The sequence below is a fragment of the Hydra vulgaris genome, chromosome 15 (genome assembly GCF_038396675.1).
Source record: "Hydra vulgaris chromosome 15, alternate assembly HydraT2T_AEP".
Taxonomy (NCBI): domain Eukaryota; kingdom Metazoa; phylum Cnidaria; class Hydrozoa; order Anthoathecata; family Hydridae; genus Hydra; species Hydra vulgaris.
Window position 1 is genome coordinate 31,905,001 of NC_088934.1, and position 21,572 is coordinate 31,926,572.

The 21,572-nt window shown below is 27.8% G+C and overlaps 1 protein-coding gene across 2 annotated transcripts in view; it reads left to right on the forward strand.

Annotated features, from left to right (window-relative positions):
* Nucleotides 1–21,572, forward strand: part of LOC136091327 (fibrillin-1-like) — a 110,185-nt gene that overhangs the window by 53,022 nt on the left and 35,591 nt on the right. For both annotated transcript variants that reach the window (XM_065818755.1, XM_065818754.1), the window contains 5 exons: nt 6,598–6,729; nt 7,067–7,198; nt 7,533–7,664; nt 8,275–8,406; nt 16,120–16,209. In XM_065818755.1, coding sequence (XP_065674827.1) covers nt 6,598–6,729; nt 7,067–7,198; nt 7,533–7,664; nt 8,275–8,406; nt 16,120–16,209 — 618 coding nt within the window. The remainder of the gene's footprint in view (nt 1–6,597; nt 6,730–7,066; nt 7,199–7,532; nt 7,665–8,274; nt 8,407–16,119; nt 16,210–21,572) is intronic.

Below are 21,572 nucleotides of genomic sequence, written 5' to 3' on the forward strand. Positions count from 1 at the left end.
GTAAACAGATTCTATCTGTTAACCAGCCTCGCACCCCTTCTTCATCTATTGAGATGGCGCAGATATATTTTAAATACATTGTTTCCAGTTTAGGATGTTGAGTGCTGAATCTACTTGACTCAATCCATGGGTTTTGCTTGTGTCATTGTTTTTATGACTAGGCAACTCATTCTATTATCTCCTAATGAGGGTACAGCTCTAAAACCCTGTTTTATGTTTCTGATGCCGGCTAGTAGTCAGGTTTCCCGAACTCTGTGGTAGCTCTCAGAGAGGCTGATTCTATCAACAGCTGAAAAATATCAAAGTATTAAACGTGCTATGTTGCGCATAAATGGTGTCCCTCTTTGTACTTTTGGTGTGCATAGCAGAGGCCACAATTGGAGCCCTTTGTTACGGCTTAGGATTTGTTTAAAGAAACAAGGCGATTGCTTTGGCTATTCAGCAGTGTTCTGAGTTCTATCTATGCTTTGAGTCAAGTTTTTAAATCTAATTTAAAAATGAATAAAGTACCAAACACTTTAAAACAAAAAAAACTATCATAATCACGAAGTTCTCTAAACCTATCATTCACTAATATTCGTGGTCTTCGAAGTAACTTTTCTTCTGTTGATTCTTATCTCATGCAAAGTTCACCAGACCTACTTGTTTTTTGTGAGACTAATTTGAGTTCAGCTGCCTCATCTTGCAATCTTAGTGTTGATGGTTATCTTCCTTTAATTTGTAAAGACTCCAATAGTCACATGCTTGGACTGGGCATTAACATTTGTAAGAATTAACCCATATGTCGTGAAACTAGGTTTGAATCCACAAACTATTCTTTCATGCGTTTTCGTTTAGCACCAATTCATTCTATTGCCTTTCTGTTTGTTCTACATCGCTCTTCTTCATCTCAAGACTGCACTCTTTTTAAGATTATTTCTGATCATATTGATCAAGCCCTCTCTCTTTATCCATCAGCTAATGTAGTTGTTGTCGGTGACTTTGATGCTCACCACTCTGAATGCTTAGCTCTTGTGTCAGTGATTCTGCCGGCATTAATGCCCACAACTTTTGCCTTTCTCAATTCCTAGCTCAAATAGTTAACTTTCCACCTCGCTTTCCTGACAACCCGAATCCTTTACCTTCTCTACTCGACTCATGTCTTGTTTCTGATCCTAGTCAGTGCTCAGTTTCTCCACATTCACCCTTAGGTGCTTCTGATCACAGTTTGATCTCTCTAAAACTAATATCTCATTCTTTTTCATCATCTGAATCCCCCTATTATCGTATCTCTTACAACTACAGTAAAGCTGACTGGGATTCTTTCCGTGATTTTCTTCGTGATGGCCCTTGGGTAGAAATCTTTTGTCTTCCTGTCGACAAATGTGCTTTTCACATAACTTCGTGGATTCAGGTTGGCATGGAATCTTTTGTTCCCTTTCGACAATTTTAGGTCAAGCCTCACTCTTCTCCATGGTTTTCCTCACAATGTGCTGCTGCGATTGCCAATCGAAACCGTTACTTCCATATTTATCAGCAAAACAATTCTCCAGAAAACAGACGTCTGTTTATTACTGCTAGAAACAATTGAAGAAAGGTTTTGTCTAACGCAAAAATCCACTATTATCAGGTCATAAAATCTCGTATCTCATCTCAAAAAGTAGGCTCTCGTGACTTCTGGAGAATCTTTAATAGTACCAATAATAAGGGAAAATATCTAATTCCACCTCTCTTGCATGGTTCAGACTTTGTCACTTCACCAAAAGACAAAGCTGAATTGTTTGCTAAAAACTTTTTTATCAACATCATCTCTTGATTCCAATAGTTGCGTTCTACCTGATATTCCCAACAAACAGGTTGATTCATTGCTTGACATTCGTATCACTCCAGCTTCTGTATCTAAAGTGATTTCCTTGCGAGACTCTTCTACAGCTTTTAGCCCGGACAACATACCTGGTATTGTCTTGCAGAAGTGTTCTCCAGAGCTGTCGTCTATTCTCTCAAAATTATTTAACAAGTGCTTATCAGAGTCTTATTTTCCAGCCTGCTGGAAAGTGGCATCTGATATTTCTATTTTCAAATATTCTGGAGAGCGATCTGGTTCGTCAAACTACCGTCCCAATAATTTTCTTCCTATCATCAGCAAGGTTTTTGAATCTTAAATAAACAAACACTAAACTTCTTAATTATTATGAATCTAATAACTTACTTTCTGACCATCAATATGGATTTCACTCTTCTCGTTCTACAGCTGATTTGCTAACAAATTAATAACCGATAGGTTATTAGTTTGTCGTGCATTAAATAAAGGTGGACAGGTTAAGGCCATCGCTCTTGACATTTCAAAAGCTTTTGATAAAGTTTGGCATGCTGGTCTTCTCCAAAAGATTTCTTCATACGGCGCATCTGGCTACATTTTTAAGATTATTGAATCCTTTCTTTCCAATCGTAGTATAAAAGTTGTCCTTGATGGACTGCACATTTCTTCTTATTCTGTAACTTCAGGGGTTCCTCAAGGTTTAATCCTTGGCCCTGTACTCTTTTTAATTTTCATTAACGATCTTCCAGATATTCTCACATCTAAGGTGGCATTGTTTGCTGATGATACTACCATTTATTTTTGCCGTGATAAGAAACCAACATTCTCTGATTGCTTGGAGGGGTGTTTGAGCTTGAAAAGGACCTCACTTCTGCTACGGCAAGGGGCTCGCAGTGGCTGGTGAACTTCAACTTCAGATAAAACTCAATTTTTTTGAGCCAATCGCTACCGCAATAATTTAGACCTTATTATATTTATGAACGGTGATGTACTCGATGAGTGATCTACTCTTCATCTTCTAGGAATAACTCTTACTTCCAATCTTTCTTTGAAACCATATATCAAATCAGTTGCAAATTTAGCATCTGCTAAGGTTGCATATCTTTATCGAGCTCGTCACTTTCTTACTTTAATTTCCGTATTTATTTTCCTATCTCTCTAAATCCCAAATCCTGCCTCTATGGAATACTGTTGCCATTTCTGGGGCGGTTTTTCTAATGATGTCCTTTCTCTTTTAGACAAGGTGCAAAAATGCATTGTAAATATAGCTGGACCTGCTCTTGCAGCCAACCTCCAACCATGATCATATTGTCGTAATGTTGCTTCTATTTCTCATTTCTACAAATAATTTAATGGGCACTGCTCTAAAGAGCTAGCGTCTCTTGTGCCATCAACTAAAATTCATTCTCGTGTTACTCTTCATTCAGTTAGGTCTCATTCTTTTTCTGTGATTGTTCCTAATTGCTCGAAAAACGCATATTTGTCTAGTTTTTTTTTCGAACATCAGCTCTTTGGAATTCGTTTACTTCATCTTGTTTTCCTGATTCAAATAATTTGCAACTCTGCAAGTCGTCCGTCAATCTTTATCTTGCTCTACAATTTTCATCAAAAATAAAAGCTTATATATAGGTAGCATGTAATGGTCACAAGTACTTAAACCCTGCGACTGTATTTAACTATGTTTAAATACAATTTTAACGATATCTAAAGAAGCTTGTCGAATATATATTTTTACTTAAACATAAAACAAGCAAAAAGTTAGTTCACTAAAATGGTTTGATTCGTATACAAAAAAAACTCCTTTAGGATAAACATTGTGCATGGTACAAACTTTGTATAGTATTTGAAATGTCAAAAATAATAGCAAACAGTATAAATAAGAAAAATTTAGAATATTAAAAAAAAGAAAAAAAAGTTTAAACATTTAAAGAATAACAAAATGAATTCGAATTGTCATTTAATAAATTAGATAAAATCGAACCTAACACCTCATTTTCTGTATGTTATGGAGAGAAAGTTCACACTCAAGTGTCAATTTGTTACATTACAAACACAGCAATTCAAACAACAACAAAAAATTCGTTAAAATATATTTAATGAACACTTTCAATCAGTTTTCACAAATAATATAATTAATGAACTTTCCGAATTCAAGAACCGTTCCGTTAGTCTAGCAAAAGATAACGCAGATCTTTTTTTTTAGCGAAACCAAAATAATCTTAAAAACTGTGTAATTTTATTTTGTATTTGACTGAAAATAATTTTCATTAAAAGTTTTAATACAAGCTCATTGCCTAAACAACGGAGCCAGGCGAATGTTACGTCGTTACTAAAAAGCGAATGTCAACTTATTGCAAGTATATTCAGGCCAATTTTTGCTGACATTGGTCAAATGTAAATTAATGGAAAGAATAACCCTTGACTCCATGATGAAGTATCTAATAACAACAAATCTTATCATGTCGCAAAAGCATGGCTTTGTTCCAAAAAAATGTTGTGTCACAATTTTGCCAGAGCGTCTAGACTTTATTAGTACACCCTTACATAACAAACATACAGGGAACATTCTCTTTACTTGTTTCGCCGAAGAATTTGATATGACATTTTATTAAATTATTTATAATATAATATTATAAATTAATATAATAAGTTTCCCAGAGACATTAAATAAATAGTAACTATAAAGATAAAATAAAAATTACTATTGTTTTATTATTTTTCTATTTAAGATGTCCTTACAATGTAACATCAAGAGGTTGCAATAAATGGGTAGAGTTACCAGCTAGATAACAAGATACTGTTTTCTTTGCAACAAAATACTATTTTCTTTAGCAAATTCAAATACATTTTCACTATAAAAATAGCTTAGATTATAACTAATAAGGCCTTCAACTCCTATAACTTGTCAAGAAAAAATAACAAACCAGTCAGTAAAGTGAATAGAATCAAACCGTCCTGACTTTAATTGTATTGCACATTAGGTTGTCCACTTTTGGTCCTTGTTTTCCATAAATGGTTTTATAAACATAACCAGAGATAATTTGACTAGAAGCACGTTTTTGTATATTTGTACTCTATGGATTTTATATATCTTTTCGGATTAAATTTTTAAACTTTATTATACAAGGTGGTAACTTGCACCCAATGAACATCTAATGCTTACATCATATAATGTTTTTAGTTACCATAAAGTTTGAAAACTGGCACTCAGTATAATTTTATACTGCTTTATGTCAACTTTTTTTTTTGATAAACGTTGGATAGTACTACTATGAAATACGAAACAAAAACAAATTTAAAGATAAATACTAGTACTTTCAACAAACTTTTTCAACGCAATATTGAATGTACATACATATATTATATGACATATTTTTCATAAAAGATTTAAAATTTTTTAGTGTTTTGCAACAAAAATATTTAGATACACAGGCACAAAGAGGCAAATATATACATATATATATATATATATATATATATATATATATATATATATATATATATATATATACATATATATACATATATATATATATATATATATATATATATATATATATATATATATATATATATATATATATATATATATATATATATATATATATATATATATTTATGTTCTGTCATTACCTCAGGCGGTGTTTGTTCATCCGCGAGTTAGTTTGTATGCATGTTTGTGCTTAGTAACCAGAAACCTCTTGTATGCTTATTTCAAAATTAGTTTTGTTAATTTAGATGATTATTAATAATTTCATTGAAAACGTAATTATTTTTAAAAGTCTTTGTTTACAAAACAAATAGTAAAAACTGCTTTAAAAGATTACATTAAAACAAAAACAAATACACAAAATTACATTTACATAAAAATTGCATAATTTTTGAATAAAATAAATAAGAATATACTGATAAAATTTATAATTTATAATAAACGTTCAAAATTTTGAAAATTTAAAAAATTTATATTATGAAACATTTACTATTGTAAACAAGTATTAATAGTTTAAAAGATTTACGGCTGTTCAGATGCGGCTCGAAAAATGAGCCATATTTTTAAAATAATAGTTCGTTTGATAATATATTCTTAAAAAAATTTATGGTAGAATTCCCAAAACTTGAAAAATCTTGAATAATGCATTTTTTTAAATATTTCAACAAAATACTCTAGAACTTTCTTTCGCTTAGTCAGCGTATTTTTTGAACCGATATAATTAGTTTGTAAATTTGGAGGGTTTTTAGTGTTTGCTTTTTATTCTTCTGCACCAAGATGTTTTGAGAACATTCAAGCTTATGTATGTTTCCATGTATGTCCGTAAAAGAAAATATTTTTGTTTTATTGATGAGTGTTCAGAGTTGAGTAAATATTGCAGCTGGACAAATAGTGAATGTGCAAACATTGACGGAAGCTGCATTTGTTCATGCAGGCCTGGATGGATGTTGGATAGAAAAAAACCCAGTTGCATTGGTTAGTTTTTTGCAAGTGTTTTATAGTAACTATAGGGATGACAGTATCAGGTTCTAGTAATCAACTATGAAAATGCATATAATAAAACGTTATAACATAAAAAAAGAAATGAAAGAAAGTGTAACCAAATTAAAGTATAAATAAACCTTAATTTATTGCATATTGAAATAAAACTGACTTTGTCAATTTTAGCTATGCGCTCATTATTAAATTTTGCAAAGTCATAAACATTGTTATGACTATATATTTTGATTTTAAAATGTTAATATATTACTATTTTGTGTTGTGAAAAGATGTGTTTGAAGATCATAAACTAATTTTTAACTGTTTTTAGACATCAATGAGTGTTCAGAGTTGAGTAAATATTGCAACTGGACAAATAGTGAATGCAAAAATATTGATGGAAGCTACATTTGTTCATGCAAGTCTGGATGGATATTGGATGAAAAAAAAAATAACTGTATTGGTTAGTTTTTTGCAAGTGTTTTAGAGTAACTATAGGGATGACAGTATCAGTTTCTAGTAATCAACTTTGAAAATGCATATGATAAAACGTTATTACATAAAAAAAAGAAATAAAAGTAGGTGTAAATATAAATGAAAATATAAATAAACTCTAATTTATTGCATGTTGAAATAAAACTGACTTTGTCAATTTTAGCTATGCGCTCATTATTAAATTTCGCAAAGTCATAAACATTGTTATGACTATATATTTTGATTTCAAAATGGTAATATATTACTATTTTGTGTTGTATAAAGATGTGTTTGAAGACCATAAACTACTTTTTAACTGTTTTTAGACATCAATGAGTGTTCAGAGTTGAGTAAATATTGCAACTGGACAAATAGTGAATGTGCAAACATTGACGGAAGCTACATTTGTTCATGCAAGTCTGGATGGATATTGGATGAAAAAAAAAATAGCTGTATTGGTTAGTTTTTTGCAAGTGTTTTAGAGTAACTATAGGGTTGACAGTATTAGTTTCTAGTAATCAACTATGAAAATGCATATAATAAAACGTTATAACATAAAAAAAGAAATGAAAGAAAGTGTAACCAAATTAAAGTATAAATAAACCTTAATTTATTGCATATTGAAATAAAACTGACTTTGTCAATTTTAGCTATGCGCTCATTATTAAATTTCGCAAAGTCATAAACATTGTTATGACTATATATTTTGATTTCAAAATGGTAATATATTACTATTTTGTGTTGTAAAAAGATGTGTTTGAAGATCATAAACTACTTTTTAATTGTTTTTAGACATCAATGAGTGTTCAGAGTTAAGTAAATATTGCAACTGGACAAATAGTGAATGCACAAATATTGATGGAAGCTACATTTGTTCATGCAAGTCAGGATGGATATTGGATGAAAAAAAAAACAGTTGTATTGGTAAGTTTTTTACAAGTGTTTTAGAATAACTATAGGGATGACAGTATCAGTTTCTTGTAAATAAGTATATATGACGAAACTTTTTAGATTGCTATGAAAACGGTCTTTAAGGTTAAGCTCCTAATGTTAAATAAACAAAAAAATTTGTGTTTATTTTTCCACCACAAGTTGATTTTCAATAAATTTTTATATATTATAGTATATCTTTTTTGGTCAAAATTTTTTTTGCATATTTTGTGTTTGCAAAACAGTATTTAAATATCAGTATGTGTTGACATTTGTTTATGCTCAGATTGCTGCAAAAATTTTAACGTTTCTACATATTTTTCTGACTAGATTTCTTTCAAAAAATCTGTTTTATTAAATATGTTTATTTTGAAATTATAATTTTATAGTAGCTGAAAACAAAAAAAAAACATTTGAAGTTTCTCTTTTTAATAATTAGGTGTACAATTATTGCATGGTTTTAATTACTCATTTTTGAAAGTTGCTATAGCAGTAATACATATTCTAACCACAACAAAGTATCTACCTCCAAAGCATGTGCAATTTTATCTTTTAATTGTTGTTTATTTTTAAAGTCTACAAATTTCTTTATAACTGTTTTTAGATTTTGATGAATGTGCAAATTTGATTAAGTTATGCAACTTGACTAATAGTGACTGCATAAATAACGATGGAAGCTACAATTGTGCATGCAAGCCTGGATGGATATTAGATAAAAATAATAACAAGTGCATAGGTTAGTTTTTAAAAAGTACTTCCTCTCTTATATGTTTATTTAGTCAAAAAGTTTTAAAGTTTGTTATTAAATTTTTAACTACTTTTATTACTTTAGCTTGAGTTTCAATTTTCTCTTTATGAACTACATCGTTGTTTTATAGAAACGTATTTTTGATAGATTAGAGGGATGAAAGGTAGTTATACTATATCTTGAGTGTCAAAAAACATGTATATATATGTATATTGTATATCCGACCTTAAGAGACAATATTGTAGATGTTGCCTTTAATACTTATATTTTGCCAAGAAATTTTTATTAAGGTCATCCATAAATTACGTCATGCATTTTTCAACAGTTTTCATTGTCCACCTCTCCTAGTAACAAGTCGTCGTGCTTTATCAAACTCTTTTCCCGGATATTTTGCAACAATGACATTTTGAGAGGAGGACTGCTGCGATAGCTAATAAAATCTTTTTTGAAACCCCAATTGTACAGAGACCATTTTAAATACTTGTTATTTAAAACGGTTTGAATTAAAGGATAAGAATTTTAAAATTTTTACTTGAATAAATCAACTCAGTCGAATATAGAAAAGTCGATTTTTTAAAGTCGACAAAGTTCGAATTTCGACTTTTTGACTTTAAGTCAACTTCAACAGTCGCAGGCAAAAACAACATTATTCGTAATAATATATGTTTCATTAAAGTTATAAGTTTTATACTTGTTAACTATTGTTGTTATTTAATAAATGAAATACTTTAATGATTTTTTATTAATTTGTTAGTTATCTAAATAGTTTCCATAAAGTAAGAAAACAGGTGTATAGGAGGGGTTTAGCTAAACATGTACGATGCATACAAGGGTGCGTTAGGGAAAGAGTGGTGTTAAATACATTGAATACATACATAGTTTGAATCTAACATTGTCTATCCATCGTAAACTTTGATTTTTTTAACAAAGGTATGGAACTTTACGAGTTTAAAAAGTTAATGGTGAATTTGATTTAAAATTGATGTACAAGATAAAAGTTTAAACAAACATGGCCAAAATATTATAAAGCAAAACTAAAGTACATTTTAAAGTCAACAAAAGCAAGTAAGGGTCAAATTAAAGCAATGAATCATAGAGGCGGGATTTGGGATTTAGAGAGATAGGAAAATAAATACGGAAATTAAAGTAAGAAAGTGATGAGCTCGATAAAGATATGCAACCTTAGCAGATGCTAAATTTGCAACTGATTTGATATATGGTTTCAAAGAAAGATTGGAAGTAAGAGTTATTCCTAGAAGATGAAGAGTAGATCACTCATCGAGTACATCACCGTTCATAAATATAATAAGGTCTAAATTATTGCGGTAGCGATTGGCTCAAAAAAATTGAGTTTTATCTGAAGTTGAAGTTCACCAGCCACTGCGAGCCCCTTGCCGTAGCAGAAGTGAGGTTCTTTTCAAGCTCAAACACCCCTCCAAGCAATCAGAGAATGTTGGTTTCTTATCACGGCAAAAATAAATGGTAGTATCATCAGCAAACAATGCCACCTTAGATGTGAGAATATCTGGAAGATCGTTAATGAAAATTAAAAAGAGTACAGGGCCAAGGATTAAACCTTGAGGAACCCCTGAAGTTACAGAATAAGAAGAAATGTGCAGTCCATCAAGGACAACTTTTATACTACGATTGGAAAGAAAGGATTCAATAATCTTAAAAATGTAGCCAGATGCGCCGTATGAAGAAATCTTTTGGAGAAGACCAGCATGCCAAACTTTATCAAAAGCTTTTGAAATGTCAAGAGCGATGGCCTTAACCTGTCCACCTTTATTTAATGCACGACAAACTAATAACCTATCGGTTATTAATTTGTTAGCAAATCAGCTGTAGAACGAGAAGAGTGAAATCCATATTGATGGTCAGAAAGTAAGTTATTAGATTCATAATAATTAAGAAGTTTAGTGTTTGTTTATTTAAGATTCAAAAACCTTGCTGATGATAGGAAGAAAATTATTGGGACGGTAGTTTGACGAACCAGATCGCTCTCCAGAATATTTGAAAATAGAAATATCAGATGCCACTTTCCAGCAGGCTGGAAAATAAGACTCTGATAAGCACTTGTTAAATAATTTTGAGAGAATAGACGACAGCTCTGGAGAACACTTCTGCAAGACAATACCAGGTATGTTGTCCGGGCTAAAAGCTGTAGAAGAGTCTCGCAAGGAAATCACTTTAGATACAGAAGCTGGAGTGATACGAATGTCAAGCAATGAATCAACCTGTTTGTTGGGAATATCAGGTAGAACGCAACTATTGGAATCAAGAGATGATGTTGATAAAAAAGTTTTTAGCAAACAATTCAGCTTTGTCTTTTGGTGAAGTGACAAAGTCTGAACCATGCAAGAGAGGTGGAATTAGATATTTTCCCTTATTATTGGTACTATTAAAGATTCTCCAGAAGTCACGAGAGCCTACTTTTTGAGATGAGATACGAGATTTTATGACCTGATAATAGTGGATTTTTGCGTTAGACAAAACCTTTCTTCAATTGTTTCTAGCAGTAATAAACAGACGTCTGTTTTCTGGAGAATTGTTTTGCTGATAAATATGGAAGTAACGGTTTCGATTGGCAATCGCAGCAGCACATTGTGAGGAAAACCATGGAGAAGAGTGAGGCTTGACCTAAAATTGTCGAAAGGGAACAAAAGATTCCATGCCAACCTGAATCCACGAAGTTATGTGAAAAGCACATTTGTCGACAGGAAGACAAAAGATTTCTACCCAAGGGCCATCACGAAGAAAATCACGGAAAGAATCCCAGTCAGCTTTACTGTAGTTGTAAGAGATACGATAATAGGGGGATTCAGATGATGAAAAAGAATGAGATATTAGTTTTAGAGAGATCAAACTGTGATCAGAAGCACCTAAGGGTGAATGTGGAGAAACTGAGCACTGACTAGGATCAGAAACAAGACATGAGTCGAGTAGAGAAGGTAAAGGATTCGGGTTGTCAGGAAAGCGAGGTGGAAAGTTAACTATTTGAGCTAGGAATTGAGAAAGGCAAAAGTTGTGGGCATTAATGCCGGCAGAATCACTGACACAAGAGCTAAGCATTCAGAGTGGTGAGCATCAAAGTCACCGACAACAACTACATTAGCTGATGGATAAAGAGAGAGGGCTTGATCAATATGATCAGAAATAATCTTAAAAAGAGTGCAGTCTTGAGATGAAGAAGAGCGATGTAGAACAAACAGAAAGGCAATAGAATGAATTGGTGCTAAACGAAAACGCATGAAAGAATAGTTTGTGGATTCAAACCTAGTTTCACGACATATGGGTTAATTCTTACAAATGTTAATGCCCAGTCCAAGCATGTGACTATTGGAGTCTTTACAAATTAAAGGAAGATAACCATCAACACTAAGATTGCAAGATGAGATAGCTGAACTCAAACTTGCATTTTTCGTTTAATGAGCTAAGGCAATATCATATCTACTGTTAAAATTATGAGTTTAATTATAAACATATATATTTCTTTTTACACACATAGATATAAGTATGTATATATATGTATATATATATATATTTATTTATATATATATATATATATATATATATATATATATATATATATATATATGTATGTATGTTTCTGTATAAATATAAATATATATATAGTGCACAAACCAGTAAAATTCTTTTTGATAACTTAGATATAATCTTTATCCTTAAGAAATATACAAGTATTAGAAGTAATAAAAATATATAAAATAAATATTCATAATAATATATGCAATAAATTTAAAAAACATAAAATCAAATAATGTATTATCATTATAAACATGGGAAAAATAATTACTTCATTTTTTCCATATCATATCTAAACAGAAAATTATTAAATAATTGAAACATATTAAGCTCCAAACGTAAAACTTAACCTGTATTAATATTTCTTTATACAAATATTGGTAGAAACAAAAAAAAAAACTGCAAAAAAGTCTTTTTGCTGTGAAATAATATTTATTAAGATCATTTTCGTATTGATTATTATTATCTCGGACAGAAAAGATTTCTCTTGCATTGTCATTATAACTCCAATACTCATTATTATAATAACAACCACTTTAACAATCATCAGAAACAATAGTTGTAGACAAATTATTTTTCTGATCACATTTTTCAACATAAATTTCTTGTATATCTCTATCAATTTGCTTTCTAATTCTTCTATTTGTTTTAAATGATGCAGCCATCTAAGTGAATATTGGAATAAAACTTAGTGTCACTTGCAACATAATTTATATTTTTAATAGTCTAAGATTATTTAATACTTCAACAACAAAAAAAATTATCACCCAATAAGATGGTAAATTATTTAAAGTTCTTAAAGGATATTTGAAGTTCATATCAACAGATGCTTAAATCTGTTCAGATATTGCAATAATAATAATATTAAGAAATAATGATAAAGTATAATAATTTTGACATAAAAAATATATCTTTAAAAAAAATATAAAACCATGAGCAAAAAATGTTGCCTTGGTAAAATGATCAGAAATAATCTCAAAGTCTAATAGCACAATTTTGTAGATACTCCTGCAATCAACGCTGCTCCATTTGGGTACATAGTAGCCTCACAATTTTGATTGTAATTGAATGTAAATTGTGGTACCCTTAAGTTCTTGATGAAAAATACTCTCTAAAGTAATCTAGATAAATTTCTTTACAAGTTAAATAAATACTTTAAAATTATACCATAAAAATGTTACCTTAAATATTTTATTTGTTCTGTTCCGTACGCAAAAATTTATTTTAGTTATGGTTCCATTTTATGTCAGAACTTTGTGTTGTTAAAATTTGATTTGAAAATCTTAAAAAATAAACTATTACATAAAAGTCTTATCTAAAATCTAAAAATATGGTAGTGAGAGTATAACTAATAGTTTTAGTTAAGAAAAAAAATGGTAATAATGTCTTCTAAACCTGTTATTTCTAACAACAATTAGTGCAATTTCTTTTCACAACTACCTAGTTTAGTGATTTAATCCTTTGATTCTTTTATTACCACTTTTTCTCGTGATTCAACCATTCTGAATTTTAAAGAACACTTTTTAAGTTTGTAATTTAATCTGATTATGCTTTAAAATAATACCTCATCAACTTCTTTGCATAACTGTCATAGTTAATAGGTTACTAAAAACAAAATTTTATTTAAACTTTATCGAATCATTTTATTATTTCGTAAGAAAATATTTGAATACTATGTTTTAACAATGTAATTGTTAATTACAAACAGATAACTATATAGTTATTAACTAATAAAGTAAATCCTTACTTTAAAGAAAAATTATATACTTCATATTTATTCTTCATATTTATACATTTATACAAGTTTGTATCATGTTTTTATGATTTAACATTATTTCAAAAAAAAATTATGATTATTTTAAATTTAAAGCCATAAAATTCTATACAAATACACTCATATATATATATATATATATATATATATATATATATATATATATATATATATATATATATATATATATACATATTTATATATATATATATATATATATATATATATATATAATTATATACATATATATAAATATATATATATATATATATATATATATATATATATATGTATATATATATGTATATTTTATATATATATATATATATATATATATATATTTATATATATATATATGATATATATATATATATATATATATATATATATATATATATATATATATATATATATATATATGTATATATATATATATATATACATATATATATATATATATATATATATATATATATATATATATATATATATGTATATATATCTATATATATATATATATATATATATATATGTATATATATATATATATATACATATATATATATATATATATATATATATATATATATATATATATATATATATATATATATATATATATGTATATATATATATATATATATTTATATATATATATAATATTTATATAAATGTATATATATATAATATATATATATATATGTGTGTGTGTGTATACATAATAAAAGTTAAAAATAGTTCACAAATCAGTATATGTCTTTTGTACTGCAAATAAATAATATTTCTTGCAATCATTAAAAGTATTTTAAAATATTTGTTCAAACTATGTATAAAAATTAATAAAAACATATAAAAGTTATGTAAATGCATATAAATATATAAAAATGTACGAAAAGCTTACCGAAAAAACAGATAACATAAATTAAGCGAAAAAACATAATATTTTTGTTTGCATGGTAATCTGTTACATTTAATTTATAATAACTTCATTTAAAAATACATCAGTTATTGTTATCATTATGATCTTCCTTGTCATCATTCTCTCCTCCTGCATGATGATCCCATTTTTATTTTAATTATGATTTTATAATGTCTTCAATAATTGCAGCATTTCCTTCTAGGCACTTGTTCATTGCACGGTAGCTGTTCAAAACAAGTTAAACAATATGTATATAAATATACATTTATCAAAAAATAAATGAGTTATGGTCTATATACTAATTTAGCTTCGACTATAATATCATAGCAACAAAATTCTTTAATAAAAAAATTTCGCTAAATTAAAATAAAACAGCATTTCAAATTGCCGATAACTATTTTAAAATAAAACCTGCAACACACTATAAGCATTTTAAAATCATTTTTATTCCGACGTTGGCCCAATGTTGGTTTGGCGTTAGCGCGTACTTTAAAAATTTGCCTAACGCTTCCGACGTTGTTTTGACGTAGGCCAACGTATACGTGTTAGTTGGGAAGTGCAATTAGAATCCAATGTGTGACCAAGTATTTCTGCTCCAAAAATTAAATATATAATACAATGCTTCAACTCCCGTTATGTTGGATCTTCTGTTAACCAATATCTAACAATTATGATTAGGCACACAACCACTGCTAATGGTTGTGTTGATTTTCATGCATGAAAAGACAAATTCTCAATAATCAAATATTGTCAAAACATAGCTTTAAAAAAGTATCAATATAGTTATAATTTCTTAAATTCATGTCTTAACAATATTGGACTTATAACGAGTTGCCTTGTCATGCATAAAAATTTAATTTTTTTAATTTTGAAACCAATTAGACAAAATGATTTTCAAAGTCTTTAAACTGTTATAGAAATGACAGTTTCACTCTTGAAAGTGTAAACCAACACAACAATTAGCAGTGATTCTGCGCATAATTATAATGGCTAGATATTGATTAACAGATTGTGCAACAATATAATGTTTTTACCCTGTGTCACCAGATATAATTTTTCAAAAGACTTTCTGTTAATAGGTCAAACATCTTAATAGAATATTTTAACAATGTGTAGGTGTCCTTGTTAGATATATCAAACAGACTTTGGGTTTGTTCTTTCTTGCACTCTTGGTTCTAGAATTTTGTTAATGAATTGGATGTGATATTTGATTACCATGTAAACAATCTGATCAAAACAGTCCTGCATGACTTATGTACAATATTAGTTAGTAATAAAAACCTTTATAATCATTTAAATTTATATTGATTTCTCAACTAGCTCTAAATTTTAAAAGTTGATGGAAATAGAAAATACAGCTGTTCATGGTCAAAACCAATATATTTGTAAAAAAAAAAAACTCTTTTTTTTTCTTTTTTTTTTATGAATTGAAAGTAGGTTAAAAGTGTAGTGCTGGTTTTAGATATAGATGAATGCAGCAGCTTAATTGATAATTGCAGCTCAACAGACAGCATTTGCATAAATAACATTGGAAGCTTCAATTGTATAAAAGGTAACATAATTTATTTTGTTATTTTTGTGTTCAATATATATATAGTTTATACTTTTGCATTTAACATAGTTTGGCGACAGTCTAAATATGTTTAAAAAAAGTGTAATTTTACATACTCTTTTTTTAATTAATTTAACTCAATTCATGATAAACATAATTAGATTCAACTCAGTCTTTGAAAAAAGCATTTAAATTTTTTTACCATACTGAAAACAAAGTTCTTAATCTTTGAGGCAAAAATAAAAACAAAAATTAGGTCAACATATATTATTTATTTTAATCGTTTTTCTTCAAGAAAAAAGTTAGAAAAACATTATTAAATAAATAATTACAAAAAATGTTATAGTAATTAAAATAAAATATGAACAATAAAATAAATATTAAAAAAAACAATCAGAGGAAAATTTAATATGAATGCTTTAAAGAGACATGATTGAGCAAATCAAAGTGATGTAAGCACTTATAATTTATACTTTGAAAGAAATCAAAGAGAAACTAGTTAAAATCGTGTCAACTGTTGCTTGATTTTTTGACGCCTGACTCCTATCTACATTATATGCAAAGCTATTATCAAACATTTTGAGTGTTTTCCAAAGATTAAAAATTATTGATCTATAAATTGCTTCCCAAAGTTACCTTGTTTTTAAAAATGTTTGCTTTATTAAAATAAAAATATGCTTATTTTGCATTAAGAAACCTTTTTCAGAATACTGAATTTCAGAATACTTAAAACAACTAATTTATTTAACTAATAGTTTGTTTAATTTAGTTTCAGGCTTAAGTATCAAAAAACTCATTTGGTTTGGCAAAAAGAATCATTCACATTAAGCACAACTTCAATTTATAGTTACCATATGTTGTTTTAAATTTTTAAAATTATAGCCTTGTACTTTATATTGGGCAGTCATAGCACATTTTTTAGTAAAGTCACTAATAGTGATAATTCTTGATTACTAATCAAGCATTATCATTATTATTATTACTAATAAACTAGCAGAAAGCAACCCGTAATACAGGTTATGGTCGGTCTGTTCCATAACTAATTTATAATGGCTGTTTTCCACAATTTAAAGTTGCGAAACCTTAACAAATATCCTTTTAGAGAAACGCCTTTAAATTGGAAAAAATAAACCATCTGTAAAGCTAACATTAAAAGTTTGACGAGGTAAAAAAATTTTTTACCTCATAATTTTTACCAATTACTTAACATTATTTAAGTAATTTACATCTGACATAGGTGAAAAAGAATCAGTGTAAGGCAGAACCATTTTCATCGACATACCTAAGTTCAACACAATACATTAGTTACTGAAACAAAATAAAAACACTTCATCATGCTTTAAATTGAGGAAAAACTAAAACTAAATTCTTTTTATATTTTAACATGAACTTTAATTAATTATTATGATTTATATGAAGTTTACTTATATTATGCAGGAGCTATTAACTTTTTGGTATCCCCTTGATCCATTTTTTTAAAAAAGAAAATTGTCTTGAAAACGTTAAATGCACATAACTGTTTAAATTAATTAAAAGTAACTAAGTTTGTTATAAATAACTAAACAATTGATACGTTTAAAACAAAAAATGCGTTTCAAAGAAAAAAAAATTTAAATCACAATTAATGTGTATAACAAATTAAAAAAAATATGTAAGCTTTAATTTTTTATATTGCATTAATGTGTCAAATGACAAACTTAAAAATTGTAACAGATAATAAATAGAGTTTTTAAAAAAACAAAAAAAAACTGGAAAACAATTTATCTGCTTTTCGATAGCCTGTTGTCATACTAGAGTTGCTGTCATGATTCAGCTTGTTGGTGTTGTTTAATGACGCTATTTTATGTTGGCTTTTAGTAAAATTTAGTTTAATTTAAAAGACATCACAATAGAATTAAAATATTTTAATTAAAAAGCAAAATAACAAATTCTTCGCTGAGCCAAATTGTAAACATTAAAGTTAAAAAATCAAATTGACATATAAATAAATTGCATTTTTATAGCTAAATCTATCGTCTTGGCATATAGTAACTTTAAAAGCAGTGAGTCCAATAAAACAAACTACTAATTAAATATTATTAACATTAGAATGTAGCATCATTATATTATGATATTTATATTTTTAATCAATTTAAATATATTTAATTTTATAAGTTTAATTGGAAAAAAAAAAAAAAATTATAATTAAAAAAGACAAAAAAGAAATCAAATATACAACATAATATATCATTAAAAAAAAATTACCAAATTAAAAAAAATAAATTACAAAATTAAAAAAAATAAAAATAAAAAAAAATCTTGGAAGAAAAAGCAGCAACAAAAAGTTATAAATATCTTCACTTATAAAAGACATTTTCAATATTTTGGTTGCTGTTTTTGATTCAGTGTTCCCTAACATCCCGGTATGGATGAGCCCTCTATTTTAAGGAGGGCTCATCCATACTGCTACTACTACACCACTTATTGAAAGACGTCTCCGAGAAAGGCACTGGGTGTTAGGGTTGATAACATCTGTAGTGCTCAAATGTTAACGAAACTTAAAATCACAATAGGTCTCAAATGTTAACGACTCTAAAACTACAAATAGAAGAATATAATAAAAATTATAAATATTTGCAATTTTATTTAATCAAAATATAAAGCACAACCTCACTATTTTTATAGGTGACAAAAGATGATGCAAAAAAATATTAAAAACAAAAAATGAGAGTAAATTAAAAAAGGGTTAAACATGTGAAAAGTTTCATTTCATTAAAACTATGAGTAAAACACCAACAGTTAAAAAATGTCATATTTAATAAATATTTCTTTCAACTATTGCATACAAATTATATATATTATAAAGTTCAGCCAAACCAGTTATGCTTCTACCAGACAATAAAGATAAAAAAAAACCTCAGTATAATCGATAATAATATTTACATACAAAAAAAGATATCATTGTAATTTTTTTACCTATTCCCCTCATTTCCTCCATTAAGTTGTCTAAAGTAAGAAAAAAGGTAACTAAAGCTAAAGCTAACTGAAAATAAATTAAATATAACTATAAACTAAACCAAAACTTGAAACTAAAATAAACTTCAAATCCTAATATCTGTACCTCAGAAGACAAAGGTCTTTCGTCCAGTTTTTTGTGAAAATGAGATAATGAGTTTAAGACCTTTTTAGACCTAAATGAGTTTAAGACCTTTCTAGTTTTTTCAGTATCTACAGAGGTATGAAGACTGTTGTACTACAACAATGTGAAACATAGTTAGGTCACTATAAAAGGTCTGGTATCCCCACAATGGTTAAAGGAAAAATGTGTTAGGAAAATGTTTATGGAAGGCATCATACTGCTCACATCTCTGTTTGTTTTGGTTGTTTCTGTTAAAAGCAATATGCTGGCATTCAATTTTAACATAATCATCAACAGCATATTGCTGAAACAGTTTTTTTCCATAAAATAGTTAGTTTTAAGAGGATGACCTCTTGGGTAAATAATAACTTTCCTGGAAGCAGGTGGTGCTCCATCTTCACCAACAAATACAACTGCCACTTTATTATGTGAAGTGAGATTATAGCGACATCTATCTTGCCCTTCAAGTAAAAGCATTTTTACAACTGACACTGGGCGAACTTCTTTAGCTGCTCGATGAATTTCGTCATCTTCCATTTCAGTAATGTTTTTAAATGCAAGAGGAAATGGGTTCTCTTTACTAATAATAGTTTGCAATTGAAACATTAAATCATTTAAGCAAAGATCATTACCATGTTGTTGCATTCTAAAATTTACTGCTGCAAAGGGATCATAGATGGATAGATGACAATATTTTGGTGGAACATTTTGATTTGATCTAAGTGTAACTATATGATGAAAACCTTAACCGCATATTCTAAAACATGGCTGCCCAAAATTTATGGGTTTAACTACATTACCTTTATATAAAGCAAAAAAAGACAGGCATAATAATTTCTAATAAATTTAAAAAAATTCAAATTGGCATTTTCATATGCATAGTTTCCTTTAAAAAAACTTAATTTCATCTTGCCTCAGCCTATATCTTTCGTTTTGCGACGATTATTTTCAACTCTCCTAACCAAGCTCTCCTCTTTTGGGTTCGAATTATTTGCTGCTTGCCGAACAGCATATCTAGCATTTTTTTAGATAATTAATGTCATTTTGCCCAAGCCTCTCTTTCTATTAAAAATCTCTTTAATTTCTGTGACGATTAACTTGCCAATTAACATTTTTTTAAACTAATATCTGTTTCTAGCCTAATATCATCCATTTAAACTTCATTTTTAATTGAAAGTAGTAACAAAAAGCCTTAAATGAATCTTGAAGTTTGTAATCTTTCCAATATTATTTTTTTTCTACTCTAAATAGAACATAAAAATATTTTTTATATTTAACAAACTGTCATTTAAAATAGATTATACAGTAACCTTATGACTTTAGATAATATAATGTAACTTTCTAATATAAAAATTTGATAAAAAAAATTTATAATAATAAACATACTGCTAACACAGAAAAATTGATAATGAAAATGTTGTAAACCTTATTTTGCAAACTTCAATAGTATTTCTTTGAAAAAATTATTAGTAAACGTTTTGAAAGAATTCACAAAACTTTACAATATTTTGTTCTTTTATTCAACATAATTACATCTCCTGATAAATATAAAATAAAAAATTAAACGAATAAATAATTAAGAAAAACATTACATACAAAAAATGAAAATCAATGTACCTTATAGAGAAATACTGTTGTGATTTACCCGAGATGTATCTGTTAAATATTATTATTTCATGTTCGCTTGTACAAAATAATTTATGTTGGTATATCATGGTTCAAAAATATTTAAAGCAAAATCATGTAATGAAAAGCGCTAAATACAAAAAATCAAGTTGAGATTAAACAAATCGTATATATGGAAAAATAATTTGTCTTAGCTTTTAGTGAATGATTAAAATCAGTGATTTTATATAAATTTCTAAACTATTTTTGTTACTTACTTCAATTATAATATGATCTTAATGATAATTATTTATCTTAATATGATTCTTTATGTAATATTTCTAAACTAATAAATAATATTTAAATTCCAAAAGGTAAAAAGTTACTTTAGAAATCTTTCTCCGATGACCGCTTGCATTTTGAGAACGCGCTCTTTCAAAGCCTAATGAAGCAACTAATGAAACGACGTTAAATGTTAACTGTAGTAATTATATTATAGATGATTAGTTAAAAATTTTCAAATTAGTTTTATTTTGATTGAATATTTTTAATGAGAAACTGAATAAGGAGGCTGTAAAATATAATATAGTATAAATAAAGTAATAAGTATGCAATAAAGTATAATAAATAATAAAAAACC